Source organism: Anas acuta, chromosome 2 (genome assembly GCF_963932015.1).
Source record: "Anas acuta chromosome 2, bAnaAcu1.1, whole genome shotgun sequence".
NCBI lineage: Eukaryota > Metazoa > Chordata > Aves > Anseriformes > Anatidae > Anas > Anas acuta.
In genome coordinates, this window is record NC_088980.1 from 21,161,272 (window position 1) to 21,185,034 (window position 23,763).

At 35.0% G+C, this 23,763-nt stretch overlaps 1 protein-coding gene across 7 annotated transcripts in view; it reads right to left on the reverse strand.

Annotated features, from left to right (window-relative positions):
- SLC39A12 (solute carrier family 39 member 12) overlaps positions 1-21,920 on the reverse strand; it is a 35,263-nt gene extending 13,343 nt beyond the window's left edge. The window contains exons 1-10 of one of the 7 annotated variants that reach the window (XM_068673791.1): positions 21,767-21,780; positions 20,514-20,631; positions 20,280-20,389; positions 16,022-16,303; positions 12,518-12,725; positions 10,148-10,350; positions 5,610-5,781; positions 3,227-3,399; positions 1,731-1,883; positions 435-545 (exon numbers count right to left, since the gene is read on the reverse strand). In XM_068673791.1, coding sequence (XP_068529892.1) covers positions 435-545; positions 1,731-1,883; positions 3,227-3,399; positions 5,610-5,781; positions 10,148-10,350; positions 12,518-12,725; positions 16,022-16,303; positions 20,280-20,369 — 1,392 coding nt within the window. In that variant the 5' untranslated portion in view covers positions 20,370-20,389; positions 20,514-20,631; positions 21,767-21,780. Of the gene's footprint in view, positions 1-434; positions 546-1,730; positions 1,884-3,226; positions 3,400-4,541; positions 4,678-5,609; positions 5,782-10,147; positions 10,351-11,195; positions 11,329-12,517; positions 12,726-16,021; positions 16,304-17,451; positions 17,531-20,279; positions 20,632-21,766 lie in introns of those variants that run through there. The other 6 variants (XM_068673789.1, XM_068673787.1, XM_068673792.1 and 3 more) reach the window with 6 other exon arrangements.
- Positions 21,921-23,763: the final 1,843 nt, after the last annotated feature.

A 23,763-nucleotide genomic window follows, 5' to 3' on the forward strand; every position in this document is an offset into this window, starting at 1 on the left:
AATATTCAAGAACATTCCAAGATTTCCTCTGTTCAGTAATTGTAAACTTAGCTCTCACTGCAGAAAATCCTAAAGTTTTTCCCATGGGAGAGTCTGCCCTTATATATAGCATGTTTTTGAAAAGAAGAGAGGAGTGAAATTTTCAAGAATTTGGTACAAATTCTCTACAAAAGGTAGTACGGGAAGTGTATTGTTATATTAATCTGAAACACTTAAGAGAAGTCATTGGAAAAATTTGTGTTTGAAAAGTCTCTGTAAAAGCTTATTTTAAGCTTCAAAATCTATAGATTCCTTTCAATCATGTCATATAATAAAAGACAAATCAATAAAGACTGAAAAATAATATTGATTATTATATTTATTTGGTTCATTTTGTTGAGGAGCAGAGAAAGAAGGATATAAAAATAGGGAAGTATTTCACATTGGTAACCTACCAACTGTATGGTTGAAGTAGATTTGCCTCTGACTGAATGTTCATTTAATTCAGATTCCACTGGAAGATCATGGGAATGTTCCCAGTGCCCATTAACTAAAGAAAGGCCCTGCTGAATGAAGATGCTTTGCAATTAGTTCTGAAACCCAATGAACACAGGTGCAGTCTTTCTCAGACTTTTGTGAAAGTTTGGCATTTATAAGAATTATTTTTTTTTCAAAACAACTATTAAAAAAAAAGATTGTTGGTTGGCATCTGCATCTCCTAATCTTTATTTGGTTTAAAAAAAAAAAGTCGAATCAAAGAGATCATAAATGACCATAATTGTTTGTTGAAATTTATTTCATTTTAAAGCTGAAGATTAAAATTGTTTAAATGTTTACACATTTTAAATATGTTACACATTTAAATATGTTTTAAACATGTTTAAAAAAATTGTGGGATGATGATACATAATTCTCTCCAAGTATGTAACATAATAACTATTTTTTTTTACCAAACTGAATGTCAATACTATCAAAACATTCTCATTCTATTAATTTTTCATATTATTCTTATGGAAAACTCGAAGACAGGGGGACCAGGGACTCAGTACTAAAGATATAAATCGGGCCAGTCATTAAACACTCTCTGTAAAACAAAACAAGCAGAGGCTTAGCCTTCTTAAGAGACATTAACATAATCTCCCATGCTGAGAAACTTAACGAGCCATCACACTGTGTTACATTATATCCTTGTGCATAGTTATATTTTCAGACATCAGCCACACTGAAATAAAATAAGAGAATTACTATAAGCATGGAACTGAGCAGGGAGGTATTATTAATATAAGATTGGGTTCTACTGACCACAACATTTATATTGGATTTTCAAAAACATTGGGATAGGGGTCAAAAACCATTTGGAAAAATTAAGATATCTTTAAAACATCTCATGCTTACATCTATGTCTTTCTCCTCTTCAAACCTAGACTAGAGTAAATGACTATGATCCATTTCATATGGACAAAGACTCTTCCCCTGTTCCACTGCTAGCCATAAAATATGCTTACAGAATACATTCAATTAATGGTTTCTTTTTTGAGTTACAAATATATGGAGCATATTCATGGAGCATAAAAAATCTATGGAGCAAAGCAAAATAGAAATTGAAGGTCAGTCCAGTAGGAATAGTTTAGAAAGCTTCATTTCACTCATACAAGTGATAACTGTTTTCCACACTCATCTTAACACTTTTCAAACTTTAAAATCTCTAAATAGAATTGATTTGTAAAAGGATAAAATGTACAAATTTGTACCTGGTCATGTGGTGTTACCAAAAGAAAGAAACACTTTTCTATCAGAAAAAATCCATGAATTCCTCCAATTATTCCCAAAAGTTTCCATATATATTCTTTCCCCTCATAGAAATGTTCTACCTCTTGTACTTCATGTTTATGCAAACCAAGAGTCTAAAAAAAACAGATAAAGCAAAACATTTAAAATCAAAGTGCTTTTCCTAGAATAATGCATCGTGTATTAATTCATTTCTTCCCCAAATTTGCCACCTCTTTAAATTTGAGCTAATCAGCTGAATAATAGATGGATTAAATGAATTATCATGAGTTTCTACTACACTTCATCATCTTTCAGTGTTGAAAGCTGTATTATTTTCAGAAACAGTTTTATGAAATTGTCGTTTATACATTTTTGAGTATATATTTTTGGAGTATATTGATCTTTACAATTTAAAAAGTTACTTGGCTGTTACTTGATCTTTACAATCTAAAAAGTTACTTCATCTTCAGAAGTCATTCTGAAAATAATCTTTAAGGCTTTCTGCTGATGAGCATGCTTCCATTTTTTCCCCAGCAGAAGATGAGCATGTTTCAATTTTTTCCCCAGCAGAAGGGCATAGTAGCCTTTCTTTGCATCCTTTCTGGAAGGAGCAACTTTAAAAGCTACTGGATATATCACTTAAAAGTAGTGAAGACTGCTTTCAAACTTAAAAGGTGTTTATTAAAGGAAGTTATTTGTCTGATGTTTACTGAGAATTGCCTTCCTCAAACCACTCTCTCAGTCCATCTTCCAGAGATCATGTATAGAGTACAAAGAACATTTTGACCAGAATCTCGAGTGAAGGTGTGAAGATCTCTTTACATGACCAGTGGAAGTCTCCTTGTAATAGTTGTGTCATATCAGAGGAGACTCAGTCAAAAATAAATGAGTACACAATGGAAAATATGGTTCTGTTTTTCATGCTATCCTATTCTTAGAATTTATTCTATGAATTTAGGAAAAAAAATGCACCATTCATGTTATTACAGTTTAAGGCAGCAGTATTAACTTGGCTGAGAGCCCCTGGACCTCTGGAAGTATTTGAGGGAACTGTTGATGCTTTGTAGAACATTTGAACAATTTTTCCCAACATGTGTTAAAGAATCTCCCTCAGGAAAGCATTTTTAGAGAACCTGACTTTCACACAACTTCTGGGTTATTTGAAAAGGTGTTTGTTTGTTTGTTTGTTTGTTTGTTTTTGTGAAAATAGATACCTTATTTTCTCTGTATTAACCATTTATTGAATTCTGCTTCTGATTACTTGGAATTTCTCTCTGAACTACAAATTGCAGATGTAACTTGAATGTTGATAGTTGATTCACAGATTTCATGGAAAGCGTTATTTTTAAACAGATTATCATTAGCCAAGTTTAAATGAAACTTTCCTCCATGTGTGAATGTGTGTGCATGTGTGTGACTGTGTGTGTGTAAGTGCTTGTGTGAAGATCTCAAAAACATAAAAGAGTGAATTACCTACCTGAGGAATAAGGTGTAGCAATGCATCTCCAGAAAGAGTCCCAACAGCCAAACCAACAAACAGCTGTAAAATGAGTGTATAGATTTCTTGACAGGAGTTAAATAAAATGAGGGTTGTACCAAACATAGATCCAATAGTAATAAGTAAAACTGCAACAGTGCTGTAACCATATTCTGTAGGGAAAAAGGAAACAAAATAAACTAAGGGCACCTTTAACCATTCAGTATCTGTATTTGTGTTTGTATTTGAATCTTTGTTTTGTATTTGTTTTTGCTTTTGAGGCTGCTTTACCATCTCTGTCTACAAGCACACAGAGAAGTAAATCACTGTGCTACATCCATTTTGCTAGTCATGTGTGATTCAAATAACAGAGTTGGAAGCCTAAAAAAATTAATTTTTTTCAGACTTTACAGGTAATACATTCCAATATCTTCAAATTTCAGGCCTTAAGTAGGCTGTGACTGTACAGATTAGAGACACTTAAAGCAGCACAGTGAATGCTGGTCTGCATTTGTTCCCTGTCTCAACAGATTTGTGCTTGCTATCTTATGTCATCACCTGTGTATTTTTACAGTCAACACCACATTATTAACCAAGCTATATTCAGTAAACAGACTGAGACCTAAAACCTCAAATGAATGTAGGCATTTTGTTTAGGATCTAAGCATAAAATGTCTGGTCAGAACATTGTTTACTAGTGTGTTGTGAGAATATACCCCTTTAGCTATCACATCAGGACCAGCAACCTATTTTTCCCAGTTTACTGGGATTTTTGAAAGGTTTCTCTTAAAATTCTTGAAAGTTATATGCTGCTCACATTTTCAGCCTTTTGCACAATATGAATCCTGATTAATCTGTATGGGAGTCTTATGATGGAGGTAAAACTGATGAAAAACAGACATTAAGGAACTAATGCCAAAATATTCCAAAGCGTCACTTAATGTTTCACACTTTAATAGCACTGCAAGTGCTCAGCACCTCATAAAATCAGACAGTAAATTTCACAGACTGCACATCCAAATACAAGGTTATAGTAGATACTCATGAAAGGTCAAGCCTTGGTGACTTATCCAAAACAGCACAGCATGTCAGTAAAATAGAACTGAGAATAAAATTAATGAGACTATGCTCAGGTTATTAGGTCACATGTAGGTCAAACACGAAGCCCTTTGTCTGTCTCAAGCCAGAAAATCTCTGTGGTCATGGAAACCTTCCTTAACCAAACAGCAAGGGAAAAAGGCTGTAGAAAGAGCTCTTACTCCTTCCACTATGTATTTGAATAGTTCCGTTTTTCTCATCTACACAGATCTCTCACCTTTATGAGATTACTAAAATATTGATGATTGGGCTGATAGTCTTAGAGTTGGGAGACTCTCACTCTAACTGTGAATCTGCTATGAACCTTGTATATGACCTGGATAAGTTCTTTACTTTGTCCCTTGATTCCCCATCTGAAAAACAGGCATATAAAAGCAGTTAAGATTGCAAAGTGTTCAGGTAATGAGAAGAGATATAACAAGAAAGGACAGTCACCTTCTGGGGAGATTTAATGATTCACCCTATTTTGCATGTTTCTTACTCCTATAACTGTTCTTGGGATATACATGAATGTCTTCCATGTCCTTATCTAATCTATTTTAATTCATGCTCATAAATTCAATTAATTTGCACGCCACAGAACGATAGCTCTGCTCATTCCCATAAACTAACTAAGGATCATTGGCCAGCTAGGATATGAGGAAAGTTTACTACTTCCTAATGGATCTAGTCATCTAGAGTTAGCAATGTAGGTAATAAGGCAAAGGTAATGAAGGCACTGATTTGTAGCCTACAAAACTTTTCTAGGAGCATCAAAAGAGATGCTCTCAGTACAGCTGATTATTGTTAGGTACTCAACCCTGTTGCTCATCCCTGGCTCCCAAATCCCCTTCCAGAAATTAATGTTCCCTGCCATTGCACCAGCATACCTATGTTTCTAACCACATCATTAGTGTAATGATTCCAGTATAAACTTGGTGGAAATTGTGCAAAATCACTGCCCAGAAACCCATTGATGAGGGCCTCCTATGGCTCATCTGCAGTCCTCTATGAAATGGGGAAAAAAAAAAAAAAAAAAAAAAGGAAAAAATCACCACCAAACCCATCACACAATAAAAAAGAATTCTGTCTAATATAAAATTGAAACATTTGGATTCCTTCACTTCTCAATATAGTGTTATTATCTGACATGTATGCTATGAAATCAGAGTGAGAAATTACATAGAACCTCATCCTGTTTTGGTTTAAGGTTAATAATGACTGAAATGTCTCCAAAAGTTAAGCCCCTGCACCCTTTCACCGGAGTTCAAACACTATATATGATGATAACAACAATGTAACTCACTTTCCAAAGTTGTTGGTGGAAGCTTTGACTGCTTGGATTCAGAAAGCTGACATGAACAACTTAATAGTTGCTGAATGATAGCTGGACTGATTTGCTTGAAGTGCTCCTTAGAAATGGACGATGAACTATTTTTTAAAAATATCTTCACAAGTTCATTGGCAGAGAAACAAACCTATATAGAAAAGTATACAAAATTACTGAATATGTCACATGCATTTGCATTTAATGCTGAGGTGAAATATGCAATTGTTGAAGGACAGAGGGTTATACAACCTAGAAAAATTTGTTTTCCATATACACTCTTCACGTTAAATTATTTCAATAACTTCAATTGCTTCTAATTCTTCTTTTTCCCAATTTAAACTTGATACTATTTTATATTTCAGATAGATATTTCAGATAGATATATAGATATTTCAGAATCTTTGGTATGAAGCACAATTTCTACTGAAGCCTATTAATAGCACCCGAGGATCTGACACAATAGTATCTCTAAATGTTTTATTATCGTACATGCTAACAAAAATATTTTAATGTTAACACAAATCATGTTCTTTGCTATTAGTGTAAAAATGAATGTCTTGCTCTGTATCAAGGCAGTACTGAATTTTGTCCAAGCTACATGCTTGTATTTTTAGTAAGGTATGGGACTAAGATGTTTTTCAAATTGTTTTAACAATGGCATATCACTTCAGGGTAAGTACACTAGATGCTACATACTCTAGATTCGGTTTAAAGACTACTTAATTTTATTATTAGAGGCACACAAGAACTTTATCTACTTTTTGTTCTTTTTATAAAGTCTCTGTCAAAATTGAAAGGTTTCTTGTGAAGATTTATTTTGAAATATTTTCATGAATAATTGTTTTTTCATCTACAGGTTGAAACTCCTGGTTAAAACATGAACAGTTAACATTAAAATAGTTCCAGTGAAAAATTCTTTAAGAACTTTTAGAAAGAAGTCCATATCAAATATGTTATCTCACTTATAGGAAAAGTCTTCATTTCTTAATGCCATCTCTTTTGTTTCTTTCACTTAAAATAGTCTGCAACTGAGAATCAAACAATTCCTAAATATTACTTTTTTTAGTCACTGGGTCTTGTAAAATGCTTAGATATTTTTTGGTTGGTTGGTTGGTGGTTTTTTTTATTTGTTTTTAAGGAAAAATATTATTTAAATAATAATAATAATTATTATTATCCTTACTTTTAAACAACCTATTTAAAGAGCAAAGTCTTCCTGCCTTTGTTCATCTTTGTAAATTAAAATATGGCTGGTTGCTCACTAAGTTGAATGAATTGAGTACTGGTACATTTAATCTGAATACCCCTTCAGGGCAATAGGTGATCTTGCTGCCTGGATTTATTCTGTCCTGCCTTCAAGAACAGGACAGCAGGAAGAGAATTAGAGAATTCAGGAACTACTGAATTAGAAGTATAGGTCAGTTTGTCTGTTCTAAACGTTTTTTGACTAAAAGTGTGCAACACCAATGAGTGGTATCAACACTTGGAAGAGTAGGTGATTATGAACAGTATTCCTCAAAGGTTAATAGTGGTATAATTTAATGCCTTCATCAGTGACCTGAGTGGTGGAACAGAGTGCATCATACACACTCATGAAACCCTGTTGAGAGAAGTAGCCAATATGGTGACAGGTATGGCTGCCATTCACAAGTATCTTGACACACCAAAGGCTGACGAGCCCTTCATGAAGCTTAGCAAGGACAACCTTATGGCACCAAAAAAAAAAAAAAATGTCCCTGGGGTCCCAACCGGCAATTTGAATGAGTCACCAGTGGGCCCTTGTGGCAATGAAGGATAACTGCATACTGGGCTGCATTAGCAAGAGCATAGCCAACAGGTAGTGGAGAATGATTACTGCCTTATATGTAGCACATGTGAGCTCACATATGGACTATTCCCAGTCTAATAACCAGCAGAAGAAGAAAGATACTGGCGAACAGGGGAAGGCCACCAGGACAGCCAGGGAGCAGCAGCAAGGAGAGGCTGAGGACGGTGGGTTTTTTCTCTTTGCAGAAGAGACGTCATGCAGGAGATCTTCACCTACTTAATGGGGGTTATACAGTAGATGGAGAGACAGCCTTCTCAGAGGTGTACAGCAAAAGGGTGAGAGGAAATAGGTATTAGATGCAGCATGTGAAATTCCAATTATATTTAATTAAAAAAAAAAAAAAAAAGGCAATAAATCACTTGTGCAAGTTTCCCAGAAACCATCCTTAGAGACATTCTGAATTCAACTGGACATGGCCCTGTGAAACCTGATTTGACTTTGATGTTGACCCTGTTTTGAGAAGGTTAGAGGAACCTATATTATCATAAACTTTCATGTGATTTTATGATGACAAATATTAAATGAAAAAAAAAAAAATCTCATCTGGAAAATACACACATGCACACACATAAATAATCCTTAATACTCATTTAGTAAAGTGTTCTTGTGAGTCTTGGGGCATAAGGACCTGCAGCTTTTCCAGTTGCCAGCTTTTTATAACATAGGGAGCAAAGCATAAGGAGAGTGATAGTGAATAAACATGAAAACAGAATTTGCAGTCATATGAAAAGCTGGCTGGCTACATGCATGGATGGATTTGTTTCCACCCCAAAATGTTTCTTTAATGAGGAATCATAAATGAATCCACAGCTATTGTGATATAGTTTAACGGAACTTAATGTTATTGCTGTTATTTGATCTTCTATTACTTATTTGTTTTAAATGTATTTTTAAAATCTGTAGAGACAATGATGGTTTAAAAAAGAAAGCAGTGACCTTTATATTTTTGGAATGATGTTTCAAAATATAATTCCTATCTAAAAATCAAATTACAGATCTTAATCTAGTTAGCAAACAGAAGCTGTAAACCAGTCAATGCCTCATATGTAGCAGCATCTGTTAATCATGGAGCACAATGACTATCACAGATATGTGCAGAAAACAAGAGACAAAATTAGCAACAACACTGAGACAAAAAGCTCCCTGATAGAATGATATGTCAAAGAAAATAGATATATCTAAAAGGGAGAGGAATGGAATAAAAAATAAAAGCTAGGAATCAATAAAGAAAAAAGTATTTTCTGTCCAGATGTTCCTTTGTGATTTCTCATCATCTGTACAGAGTATTTGGCTCTCGAATTTGACTCCGAAGCCTCAGATAACTTCCTTGCACAACTATCTTTCTATAGTCTTATTTTCTCAGAAGTTCAAGAAATCAAAACTTGTGTTTTATAAATTCTTCTATTACTGGGGAATTACTTTGCTTCTTGTACAAATATTATTATTGATATCTGAGCTTTATAATTTAAAATTATTAGGAAATAGATTTAAAGTGGCCTTCATTTAAAGTTATTTTGAGACCCCGTTAAATGCTTGAAAGGATATTTACTCCCAAATACAATAAAATTATGCAGATAAACATCTATCAGAGTGGTATTTAACCAGATGCCATTTGTCTCAGTTCCACATCACAAAATGACCGTTCAGCAAAAGACAAATGCACATCTCCAGGGAGAAGAAAAATTGCCTTTGAGTTAAGCTAAAGTATAAAGAGTGAAAAACAATGGAAGCATATTATTTGAAACATATATTTCGAATGTATACTTCAAAATATATACAGAGATATATACTTTGAAGTCTCCTGTTTCTGTCCAAGGAAAGTCTTTCAGTTTAAAGGATGGAAGTAAATTACAATCTTAATCGCTGTTATAAACAAAAATCATTTATTATTTAATTTTTAGGATAAGGATGATGTCATCTGATGAACCACTGTCCTTCAAACTCCTCAAATAGGGTACTGGCTGGCAGCTAAAGTTCTGTCTTACAGACTTCACACATTTTCTAAAGGGAGCTTCTGGACACCATAGGTGGATAACAAAAGTGTTTGGAAATATACTGCAGTTTACAAAGACCTTTTTTAAAAAAAGAAGTTATATAGAACCAGGGGAAGTTTAGGAAGAACTTCTTTACCGAAAGGTTTATTAGACATTGGAACAGGTTGCCCAGGGAAGTGGTGGAGTCACCATCCCTGGAAGTCTTTAAAAGACGTTTAGATGTAGAGCTTAGTGATATGGTTTAGAGGAGGACTTGTTAGTGTTAGGTCAGAGGTTGGACTCGGTGATCTTGGAGGTCTCTTCTAACCTAGATGATTCTGTGATTCTGTGATATATTTTAATTTGTACATAACCAGTTTTCTTTCTACAAAGGGGCCCTATAAACTCTGAGACATAAGAATGAAAAAAATATGTGAAAACATTGAAGTCCTCTGTCTTGAAGGAGCAGTTGATTCTATCTAATACTGATCATTTTCTTAGCCCTTCCCAACAGTTTACAACATATGTTCATTATATACTCAGCAGTCATAAAGTTCTTCTGCCTACTAATATTTAAAAAAATATAAATAATTAAAAATATAATTTGGTATCTATGTGACTTTCTGAAACTCATAACTAAAAAAAAAAAAAACTTGAATTTTTATCACTGACATTATGTCACTAACATTATAAAAACATAAAAATAAAATAACCTGATCCCAATCTGTGTTACTTTCGTGATCTTCAAAATAACCTTTCAGGTAGTCTTCTTTTGTATAATTTGCTTTGACTGAAATATTTCTGGTTCCAATATCTCTACCTGTCATACTATAACGTCGTCTTTTGTGACTGTGGAATTGTCCATTTATAGTGCAGGTCTTTCTGGCTGTAAGCACATTCAGGAGTTGTTCTAGATCTGGTTATTTATAAAATAAATAAATAAATAAAAAGAAATGTTATTATGGGAAAATACACATTTAAACAGACAAAACTTTATATATTAAGGTTATAAACCTTAATTATATAATTATATAAACCTTAATATTAATTTGATTCCTTATTCTAATATTTTTCTCTCCTCAGTTTGGTACTGCATATAATTTCAGTTTAACACCTCTAGATGTTCAAGCCACTACATATTCAGCATTTCCACCTTTACAGTACCACACTGATAATATTTTGCCTATGGCTATCTCAGAGGAAAAGAGATGTGACTGAAAAGCAGTTCATATTCCTCTACCAAAGACATAACTGAGTGCAATGGATGTGCCTGCTAATTAAATGCTTAGTTTTATGAGGAGCATGGTCCATCATTCCTTATTTTTCCCTTCCATTATTTTCAGTCTGGTTACTTTCCTTCCCCCCTTCATTTTCAGGATGAAGTCATTATGATTTTTTTCTGTTTGTTCATTAAGAACATAAGCAGTCCACAAAATTTCAAAGGAATTTAGATCAATCAGATTAAAAATGTTTCCATGTGATAATCCTCTATTTTTAATGTTATTATTCAGAAAGAGCAAATGATATAATCTTAATAGTAAATCTTATAAAAAGGCTTGTGCTCAGTTATCTGTCTACTTTCTTTGTCTTAAACAAACAGATCTGAACACAGCACAAGCTGCATTTGTTTTCTAAATGTAGTCAACTCTAATTTTTTTTTTCCCACACTGCCCATTTCTTGCTTTTTCCTCCAGTTTCCATTATGAATTTAAATAAATTCAAAGGAACAATTTAATTAGCTTAAGCTTAAAATATACTTACACTCTAACAAACCAGTTAAGAGTATTTTTCAGTTTCTCTGAATGGCATTCTAACTCTACTAACCATAAGGAAAGTCTTTCTATTGTCTTCACTGGGGACTGGATTTTACCATATATAGCTATTTAGAAGCACTCTACCCAGCTGGCTCCATCCATTCTTGTGAGTCAACTATTTTATAAGATCTACACTGGCAATTTTAAAGGAATGGTTTTGCTGCAAAACTAGTTTATGCAAATGCAATCTAGGTTTAGGACTGAGAATTTTGTTCTTTGCTTTATGATTTATTTATGTGATTCAATAAAGTTCTTTTCACTCTAAGAGTGGTAAAACATGTTTACCTATGCTTAATTAAACTTTTTAAGCTGTTTTAACACTTATTTAATGTAACTTTTAAAAAGTGCTTTGAATATCTTGTAAGTGTTGCTTTTAGTAATTACCACAAAGTAGGTATCTTATAATAGCCTTCTAAACCCATAGTAGGCCCAAGTTGATGGTTTAGCTTCTTAAACTGCTAAGCATCCAGAATCTTTTACAGGACTTCGTAGCCGCTACTGAGAGCTTGATGCTTCCATTATTTTATTTTATTTTATTTTATTTTATTTTATTTTATTTTATTTTATTTTATTTTATTTTATTTTATTTTATTGGACCACTTAGAAATCTCAAATGCATCTATTTATTTATGGTCAAGTAGCATTTCTAATATGTCTAGCAATAGAACTCCTGAAGAAAATGGGTCCTTGTGTTTCCAGGTAGGGAAACACAAACCATAAAAACATTTTAAGTTACAGTGGGCAGATATCAGAGATATATATATATCAGGCAGATATATATTTGCTCAAATAAGAGTGGACTGCATCTACTTCTCTTCTGGGGGTATGTCTGCAGTGAAGTGTGAGGGACTAAAGTGCCTAACCTGGCTACCATGCATGAATTATCCCCTCTACCCCAAGATTAATCTTGTGATATAGTTACAGTAGCATAATGAACTGCATAAAGAAGCAATGTAAATGAAGCCTAAGCAAACTCTGCCCTCACAGCTAGACTGCCACCCTTGGAGCTCAGACTACACTGAGAAACTAACTCATAAATTCTGATGACAGTACTTACTTAATAACCACAGTAACAATATTTTATATCTCCCTGAGAATTATCAAAGAGTTTATTTTCTAAATTTAGAAGGGTCTACTTAACAGCTATAAAATGAAATGGCATTTGATGAAAAGGCTAAAATGAAGTGCAGAAAGTCCTTTAGGCATTTAAACATAGTTTACATAAAATGTGTGTTGTGAAAGGCACCTAAAGATGAATAAATAGCTTACCTGTCACTTGAAGCTCAGTGGTACTGTTTAAAGAATTGAAAATGTATTTCATAAAGAATTCTGGAGAGGGCAAACTTGCTTTCCCCATACAGACTCCTTGGAGAGCCAGAGTAATGATTAAAGCAGCCAGGCGTGGAAGAGTGTTTTCATCAGCGCCATCTCTGTCCATTATATCAGCATTTTTCTCCAGAGTACTCACATCAACACACTGAAATCAGGACAAAACAGCATAAAGACAACCCTGGTCACCTCCATTTAAATAATGAGTGACAGGAGAAGAAACTGGAGAGAACATTTTCACAAGCAACCAGGGTAAAAAAAAAAAATAATAAAATACTAAGATTAAAGCTGCAGTTGACAGCAGGACAGCAAATAAGGAACAGAGAACAGTTTCAGGAGAATGGGGATAAAATAAAAAAGGCTTGAAAAATGTTTTCCTTTAGCAGTATTTTCATGTTGTTTCTGCTATTCCTATGTCATCATCAATTGCTTCCACAACTAACTCCAGAAATTGGCAGGAAAGGGTGAATTTTTTGTGGAGGTACAAGGCATCTACTCAAAAAATGTAATTTCCAAGTCTATTTCAGACTTCAGAAAGAATTTTCTTAGTGATTTTCATTCCCTATTTATTAAATGAAATCAATAATTTGTTATAGGGCACTTATCTAGGACAATACGGAAAGCAATTATTCTACAGATAAAAGGTGATTTCCCTCCTGTGTGACCAAAGAGATGCAATAGACAGTCATATACAACACCTACGTATATGGATGTGTGCAGGTCTGAAGTGAGGGAGAAGGCTACAGCTCTCTTATTTACCTGGAAATGTATCCCTGTTTTCCTCTATTTCTGCCTTTCTTGTTTATTTTCACTGCAAATGCTTTGGGTTTGAGAGAAACAACAACAAAAACTGAGTGAAAATTATAAAAGTTGATTTATCTTTTTCCATATAAATTAATTTGAAAAGTCAGCTAGATGAGCCAATACAGTGTTCATTTATTTTACATATATTTTACATCTGTCTATATATATGCCTTAAACACTGTTGGGAGAAGGCTGGCATTTTTTCCTGTCCTTCCATCTGGTGCATTTTAATTTCCAGAACCTGAAATTTCATCTCTCATTTGAAATTTTCACCTTGGCAAGCTTGAGAGGTGGGCCTGTGCAAACCTCATGAGGTTCAACAAGGCCAAGTGCAAGGTCCTGCACCTGGGCCAGGGCAATCCCAATCAAAAACACAGGCTGGATAGAGAATGGATTGAGAGCAGGCCTGAGGAGAAGGACGTGGGGGTGTTGGTTGATGAGAGTCTCAACATGAGCTGGCAACATGCGCTTACAGCCCAGAAAGCCAACCGTATCCTGGGCTGCATCAAAAGCAGCATGGCCACTTTTGGGCGAGGGAGGGGATTTTGCCCCTCTGCTCTGCTCTTGTGAGACCCCACCTGGAGTGCTGCATTCAGCCCTGGGGTCCCCGGCATAAGGACATGGAGCTATTAGAGTGAGTCCATAGGAGAGCAATGAGGATGATCAAAGGGCTCAAGCTCCTATGAACAGAGGATGAGGGAGCGGGGTTTTTTCAGCCTGGAGAAGAAAAGGCTCTGGGGAAACCTTATAGTGGCCTTATAACTTATAGCGGCCCTAATAACTTATAGCAGCCCTATAACTTATATAATTATAAACCTTATAAGCTGGGGAGGGACTCTTTGTCAGGGAGTGTAGGGATAGGACAAGGAGTAGTAGTTTTAAACTAAAAGAGGGGAGATTTAGATTAGATATAAAGAAGAAAATCTTCACTCAGGGGGTGGTGAGGCACTGGCACAGGCTGCCCAGAGAAGCTGTGGATGCCCTATCTCTGGAGGTGTTCAAGGCCAGGTGAGATGTGGCTTTGAGCAGCCTGGTCTGGTGGGAGGTGTCCCTGCCCATGGCAGGGGTTGGAACTGGGTTATCTTTAAGGTCCCTTCCAACCCAAACGATTCCATGACTCTATGATAAATAACATATTAGCTGTTATGACTGAAGATATTTTCTGTGAAGACAAAAACATATAAAGAGGCATTAAAAATGCCTTTCTTCTATCACTGTCTTACATCATTGGCCCTTTCCCATTACACAAGTGTTGTGATTCTAAGCATTAGATAGCCTATAATGTTTTGAGTACCTTTCATTAAAACATAAAAACAAACAAACAAGCTCTTCTCCCGTCCCTCCCTCCCCCTCCCCCTCCCATGCCAGTGAGTGGATAAGTCTCACATAGTGAAGAGACTTAATAATTGAATATACTGCCAGCACAAACAAACAGACTACACAGTAAAGCACTTTATGGATTGTTGTTCTATCTTGACATGCCAAATACCCACCAATGTCTCTTTACAGTTGCCCAGATACCATTGGATTTTTTGGGGGAAATCAGCACGTTCACCAAGACTTAGAACCAAAAGTACGGGTCAATGAATAATTTATGATGGGAAACGATTACACAAAGAACACAGAAAAAGGGACCGGAGGCTCTCAGCATCCTGCTGTACAGCTAGGACTCCTCGCCATCTTCCGCTTGCATAAGAAACTCGTACTACAGTATGATATATATTACAATTGAATGAAAAAAAAAAAAAAAGGGTAAATTCAAAGTTTGCAATTTTAATTTCCAAATTTAACTATATATCATGAGCAGATCTAACGGGCTTCTCACAGCAGGTCAACTTGTACTTTAAGAGTTATCTAATCAGGCAAAACCTTATTTTATTGCCCTTTACAAAGAAAACATTTTATTTTTTTTTAGATTGTGAAATCATGAATAATATCTTATTATTTTATAGGTCCTACTTGAGATAAGGAATAATAAATAGTGTTGAGAAAACTTGGTGCCTGTTTCCTGACTTTAAAAGGATGTTTTCAGTTTAATATACTCAATAGACTACTTAAAATACTAATAATAAAAATTAACATTTAAGTTTATTTGTATCAGTCTCTGCAAGGCATACTCATTCTCACAGATAATTAGATATGCGTCCTAACTAAAGGAGGCCATAAGATCTTTGGACAGATTCCTCATTCCACCCTACTTTGGATGGATATGGAAGTAAAGGTTCTGGCAAGGATCTCATTACAGCAGACTGATTTATCATTTTTGTTATACAGCAAGACCAGTTTTAGAACTGCTCTGGTTTATGCCATTTAGGTACAATCATTGGTAACATACCTACACTCTTTATAGCTGCCTTAGGCAAAGCAATTGTTTCTAAATTATCTACTGGAAATAGACCCTAACATGCTACTTCCCCAACCACTTCTCAGCAAAGTCTGTGGAAGTGTTAGGTAGCACATGACAAAAGCAAGTCAAGAAGGCTAGCATTGAGCAACATGTACAACAAAAGACCAACATTCAGCCTGTGATTTCACGCTGCTATTTACCAGTAGTCTGGAGAGCCATCATATAGACGTGATATCTGAACTAGCTTACAGGCTTATCAGTAGCAAATATGAAGTTATTTTAAATTTCTTTACCTGGGTTTCAGGAGTTTTAAAATGTAGCTTTACTGCAGCTAACGTATCTTCTGTTTCATTCCGTGAAAAATAATAGCAGTCTTCATCATGCCTTAAACTGAGCATACTCTGTAGGTAAAATTTATAATCCTTATTACTCAAGCTGACTTCTGAAGAACACCCATCTTTATGATGAAGAATGTAGTAGAGGAGAATAAGAGAAATTCTCTCAAATACTTCTTCACTGAGATGGTCTTCTAAACCTCCACCAGCTATTAGTAACACAGCATCTGGTTCAAGGCACTGCAAAAAAAAATTAAAATAAATGGAAATTCAGTTCAAGTAACACATTGCCAGTCATCTGCAAATTTGATTAGTGAGGGTAATAGGAGAATTCATCTCTTTTATATATACGGGATCAAACCTAAGACTATGTGGATGCAGGCTGATGGATATACAGTAGGAGGGCATGTGTAAGTCATTGCAGTTCTGTTGCTGCAAGATCATGCCTTGTGTCTTTTTCCAGAGCCTCTTCTATTTTTAAGAAACATTAAGCATCCAAGGGATTTAAGATTTACTACAAAACAGAAAGAATTCTGATCAGAATTTCACCATGGAGAACTGAAAGTCTTCTACTGGCTTCAACAGATTTTACTCCTGGTTATAAATATATTAGATAAGGTCTACAGTTTAATCATATTTTCACCTCTGCATGCTGTATGTGTTTCTGTTATGAGAAAAAGACCATATCTGCACTGTCGTTAATTCAAGGTATGTGAACACAAGTTATATCATATTCAGTGCACTGTTAAGAGACTTAACTGACCCTACGATCATATGTATATCTTTATTTTTTCTCAGTGAATCCTGATAAGTGGAACAATTCAGTCCAGTGCAGAAAGTCATCTCAACATCATTTAGTCCTTTAAATGGATTTCAAGAAGGACTGAACTGATACACTCTCTGTGTGTAAGCTTTCTATCTGAGCAGTCATAGATTTCAAATATAAATATATGTATGTAAAACTCCATTGTTCTTGATGCAACAAACATTTTTCCAGAAATTTTTGCTAGCTCAAACTAAAGTTAGCCTTTAAAACTAGGCCAGAAGACCAATAAGGCTCTAAGTCAGGCTACAGGAAATAAGATAGTGAATTCCAGAATAAAGAGTCTTTCTTGAAGAGATCCTGTAACTATTGCCATTCATTCTGTAGCTAACTTATTTATTTTTCCCAACTGTCTCTTTCCAACCATTTTATAGCCATGCCAGCTAATCTCAACCACTGTGGCAGAGCAGAGAGACTGTATGTGAGAAGACACTACAACATGTGAAGGTACCACAGAAGGACCATAATTATACTCAAATAAATTCATGAGTCCTAGAAAGAACCTATTTTGTCAGACTAAATTGCTTATGGCTACAAGCATGATGTGTTCAGCAGTGTGGCTCACCTTGTATGTTAGTTCATTTTCCTACACAGAAGCAGAGTAGAATCAAACACACATTGTCGTATTCAGAAGCCAATGTTCCCTGGAGGAATCGAGAGAGCTGCCACATTTTAATAGAAATAATTCCAGCAAAAATTGTCACAAATAATCTAAAAAAAGACAACTGTGTCTGTAATCTCCAAATTAAATATTTATACTCATACGTAAACTAGATTAAAATATGATCGACTGTGCCCTGCCTAAATTGTTTATCAAGATCTAGAAGTTGAACTTTTTCTAGTGTACATCTCTAAACATTAGTATTTCGGCTAGGAGAACGTAGCTATTCTGTTTTCTGTCTGTAAAAACCTTAAGTTAGTTAACTAACCTTTTCAAATACCCAACAGTAGTAGAGTAAATATCGTGAATGTAGTGGAAAGATTTTCAAAGGTTTCTATAACATTTCAAAACCCAGTAGGGATAAATTTTAATCAAGTGAAGTTTTTGTTTGCCCTTGCAAGGAAGATAACTGAAAAGGAAATTGCTTATTAGAAGGAATCAGGTGCGTTGTTAAAGATGCTGTTATTCCATAGTATATGGTCAGCCTATAAAAGGTAATTATTAAGGAGATATCGGGAGAAAATAAATTGGTTCATCATTTCTAATTTTGCTGTCAGACTGTCAGAAATATGTTATAGGTATAACCTCCTCCTGCATTGTCTTGGTTTAGAAAAACTTATTTGCCACAAAAAAAAAAAAAAAAAAAAAAAGCCCATCTTTGAAACTGGGAACCACGAGCTGACTTTCTTTGTTTGAGACCAGAATTTATTAAAAACAAAACAAAGCAAAGCAAAACAAACAACAACAAAAAAAAACACCACCCGTACAATTGTAGGAAATATATGCCCTTTGTGTGCTTAGGAGATAAAGGACTGTCACATGTTCAATCAAGAGCTGTCAGCCCCTATCTAAAGAGTCTTGGGAGCCAATATGTAATGACAAACCAGAAGAGGATCTAAAAAGTGTTAAACTTCATTCATTTTAAATATCTATTGGAGACATCATTAAAAAGGAAAGAAATCTAAACCCAAAGTCATCTGGTATGACAAGGATCCTGGATTTAGAAGGGAAAGTATAGTGTGAAATCAATTAGTTATTCCCAACGAGCATGAGAAAGAAAATGCCAACATAAGGTGGGGCATTCTGTTTCAAATTTTGGAGATCTTGAAAGACAGGACTTTTCACACAGCTTTTGCTATCTCAGCTTACCCAATGTTGTTAAAACATATTAGAAGACTTCAACACAGCTCCGTGTGGGTTGCATGTGACTGAAGATTCCGTCTGTCTCTCTCATGGTTTTTCTATTGAGAACTGTGTTCATGTGTCACTGAAGGATGTGTGCAGTATTACTGGTATATCCAACACTGAGAAGTACTGGAAATGGTGAAATTCTTCATGTTTTTCCCACACAAATGTTTCAAGAAGAAGCCTAAAGAGCATGGAAGTCCTAACTAAAGTAAGCCCCAGAAAAGTTTCACTTCAATTTCTTCCATTCAGGGACACAGTGGTTATGCTCTCCACAAAAAAAAGATCACCAATAGAAGAAAAACTATGGCAACCCAAAGAAGCAAGACAAAGAGGGAGAACAAGAAAGCCTAGACCCCTGTTTTGTGAAGTTTAGGAGTCATCTATATCCATTACCAGTTAATACTTTCTCAGATTTTGATCTGGGTCCATATTGTAACTGAGTACTATATGTAAACTGAGGAAAAGCTCCTGCCTCATTTCTTTTATAACAAATACCCACAGGGAATAACTGACACCTACATTATTTATGTATGAAATTTCACATTGGGTATCATATAAAAAAGGAAAACATTTGAAGGAAGAGACAATGAAGTGAGTAGTTTTCTTCTGCACGGGAGAAAAATATCTCAATTTCATTAGCTAGTCTGATTGACAAGAATAGTATATTCTCAAAGCAATCACCTTTATGAGCATCCTTGTAATTCTGATGTAAAGAGACAGTCAGCTGCATGTAGGTCACTGAACCAAGCCAGAGCTAGAATATCATTAATCAAAGCCAAGACTGACCAAGCCCTTTGTACTTACTTTCAGCTAAGTCGCTCACTTGTCACTGTCTCCCTCCTACCAGAACCTATGATCTTATTAATTTTGTTCCTTTTCTTGTCAAATCAGGAATCAGTTCTGAAAACAGTCTCAATTCAACTAGACAGTCAAACGTTCTGTGAAACTGTACCTTGGACTATTTCCAGTTTGGATTTGCAGATTCATTGTTCTGTCTCTGATTTTCCTTGACCTGAACTGCTTACCAAAACTTCCCCTGAATTTTCAACATTTCAGTGAATTGGCAGATGAATCTGTGAGAATCCTGTCTGGGTTTTATTTTTATAAACTAAATCTACTACAACAACAACAAAAAGTGACAGAACTGGAGCCCAGTTTTTACCTATGTCTTTCCACAGTGGAAATCTGTACCCCAAATTCAAGCTCATGACTTAATAGTTAGATAAGAGTTAAAAATAGAAAAACCTTGCTGGAAAATAAAGAGTTGAAAACTTTAAAGGAAAATTATTACTGTTATGTGACTGAACCATGGGCTTTTTAAGGCATACTTGTCGTGTCTGGAATATCTCCTCTTTACAAGATCAAACAATTAACATTAATAATTTACAATGAAACAATTAAAATGGGGACTATCAATTTTTGGCTGCAACAACAAGTCTTTTACATCTTTAGGTTTTGTATTTAGGAGGGTTTCACTCTAATAAACAATTTTAGAACTCACTGACAATCCTGTAAAGATATCCCTCATTAATTGAAGCACTAACCAGATTACAATCCTCTTGCATGCCATAAATCCGCTGTGGGCACTCAGCTCTCTCCAGTAACATTTTGATCAGTTGTTGTGAGTGGTTCATGTGGAGCTCAGTGTTGTCAGCTGAAAGAACGCGTAAAACTTCCATCAGATAGCCTCGGCTGGGAGCATAGCTGCCATCCTGCCCATGCTCTTTCCCAAGCTGTCCTTCAGCAATGAGCACGCTGAATATGAAAGCAGAACATACCACCCCAAGAGCTGGATGCTTGGTCAGAGAAAGCATCTCCTCTTCCTGCAGTGAGTGATATGCACTGAATGTTGGACTGTTGTTTGCACTTCCAGCTTAAACTTGAAACCTGAGGAATCTGAATAGTAAAGGGGAAAAAAAACCCAACCCCTTAATTAGTGTGAATGCAATATGTTTGAAAGGATTTATTAATTGGTCGGCTAAGCTGATTTGCAGTGACAAGCTGTTTTTGAACAACAGGGAGCCTGTGAGGGCTTTACAGCCCAGAACAGCAGGAAACTAAGACAACCATGGCCTTAAAATTTCTGTAGAATTACCAAAAAGAGGTTGACTCAAACTGCCCTTCCCTCCTCATAAAAGTAAAGTGTATGGTTTTCATTTCAGTGTTATGTTATTGCATTCAATAATAATCCTCTTCAGTAAGAAAAGGAAAATACTGTAGCTTTCACTTTTATTCCATTATGAAACAGCTTTTTAGTAACAAAATAGCTGTAAATAAAGATTACTAGTCTATTTCTGATACAACTGCATAGTAATTATATTACAAAGCAGCAATATAGAGCAGGTTTTATTTTCAAAACACTTTATCAACGTTACCAAACTCCAGCTATACAACACAAAACAAGAATGAGCAGGATGTACTTAAAGATTAGTGCTATTTTATGATCAGAGGAAAGTTTCAAGACTGACGTAATTTCATTCAGAGAACTCAGTGAACAAACAAGAAAATCACATCAGAAGCAACAAGTTCAACTTTTTAAAACTCTAGATACAAAAGACATTTTTTACTGTAAATCTGTCTTGACACTATCTTTCCTAATACATCATTATCTTTGCTTTAATAATAATCTATCCCAATGTGGAAGAAAAATAAAAAGAGTTTCAATTATGTTCTCAAAAAGGACATTTTCACTCTCTTGATGCTGTCAGCAATATACATTTGCAAACGATAATGCGCATGTGTTAAACAACCACACACACAATCATCATCTTTTAAATGCAATACGATACATGTGTGGTTTATTTTAGAGGAAACTCTGCTAAATCAGTATTTAAAAAGAAAAAATTAAATATATATATATAAAAAAAAGACTGCTGAATTCAAACCGGCATTAACTCACTAACTAAAGGTTAGTATGTTTTAGATTGTAGGAAATCTTTTGATATATTTATATTTAGTTATATTTTATTGTTAGCATGAATATGTATCATTGTTATGGGGATGCATTGATTTCTAAACATTTTTTCCTTACCTTCTGAAGGGAAAAAGAATGCTTGTGTATCTAGCTTTGTGGCCTTTTGAATCCTCAGAAGTATTTAGCTGCTGGAAGTCCAATGTTTTTAAAATTCTTGATGGTGCTCTGGAAGCTGGAGAGGATTAGTTTATTGCTGCCTTGAAAAGTTTTCAGTTGCTATGGAGAGAGCTGCTCTTAAGGTAACAATGGAGGTGGATAGGAATTAGTACATGTTCTTCTTGGCAAGTTCTAAGCATCGCATTATTAAATGTATTTCTCATACTTTGGTAGTTATCAGTTTATGTAAACGGTCCCTGCTTTATTGTAGCAAACAAGATGTATAAAATACATTGAAGAATCTTTCACTACAATGAATAATACATGCAAGCACAACATAGCTGTTCTCTATTTTACCACATCATTGGAGCAATTTCATAATGCACCTGAATTTCTTCTTCCATCAAAACTTTCTGTCATTTTGCAAATACCAGAACAGAATAGAAACTGAAATCTTTTCAAGCACCTCCATTAAGAAAATGCTATTTTCTGGGGGGAAACACTGGGAAGAACAGGCTCTTTCATCCCTACTCATTCTGTACCACAACTGCACCAATTAAAAAAGGGTAGCTCAGACTCTGGTGAAAAGAAAAAAATACATATTCAGGTTTTCCTGAGGGATGCTGTTGCAAAGTTGACATATATGTCGCCATGCTGTTACAATGTCATTGCACTGGAAGTTAGTGAAAACTCATGACTGACAGATTTCCATAGTAACAAGTACAGCAGTCATATCATTCTCCCACCTTCCACACATTCAGCGTGGTAATGAAGAATTAGAATCAAATTTGTCTCTTCAAGTCCTGTGAAACAGTAAGGCTGCCTACCTTACTAGTAATAGAAATGCTGTAATTCTCTTTAAAGCCATGTTGACAAAATCCTGAGTTTTAAAATGCTGCTAATGCTTCTTCCAAGGTGGTCAGCTGAAAGGGAACAGTCCTGTGTTAGTAAAGCTGAGAGCTGGCAACGGACACTGCCAACAAAAATAAAAGAAACCAACTACAGCAGCTTGAGTGAAGTGCAAAATATAAACAAATGTTCTCAAAAATACAAAGTACAAGTACATGGAACTATGCACAAACTCTTCTGTGATCAAAGCTGAGAATTTTAAGAATCACTATTAGTTACTCAAGTACATAAACCCTCAGACATCAGTATCAAAATACATTTTATTTTACTTTCCCAAATTCTTTTTTTTTTTTTTTTTAATATGAATGACTGAAAAGCAGAAACACATAAGATGCATCTCCTCTAGCCTTTATGTAATTTGCTCTGTGAAACAAAGCTAACTACATCCACATTTGTTGCACTAATAAAAATAGTTCCTCAGATAATGAGGGAATAGCTTCCAGCATTTAATTCTGTGGATTGCTCAATCTTGAAACAAACATAGAATAGGTTTATCCATATATAATTTGGTGGTTTGTATGTAATTACTAATTGAAACAAAGAATTTATTCTATCCAATTAATGTGTATAAACAGAGGGTGAATTGCTTCAATTTGAGAGAAGTATCATTTAAAAATCACACATTTGATGATTTATAACTATTGAAAGCTGCTGAGAGAAGATTTACATAATAATACTGACAGTATCTTACACATTAACATTTATATTACAGAGTGATGGTAAAAGGAGATGCTCATTATTACAAATCATATGCATTAAAAAAACAACAAATAAAAATTGGTAGAGGGTACTATGACTGATTTCAAAGGAGAATTCACTTCCCTTTTTAAGGCTAAGTGTTGCAAACCTTCTTCTCTGGCTTGCAAATGAGTTCCTCAGAGGTGACAAAGTTACTGATGGCGACTCAAGCTTCCACCTCTGCTTTACACCCTGACAAGGCATTGCCTCTGCTTTCTGTCATGAGCTGTCATCAAATAATTTTTCTGTCAGCACAACACTTGGAGGACTACTTTTAAAGTAATTTCTAAAACCAATTGCTAACTCCTTTT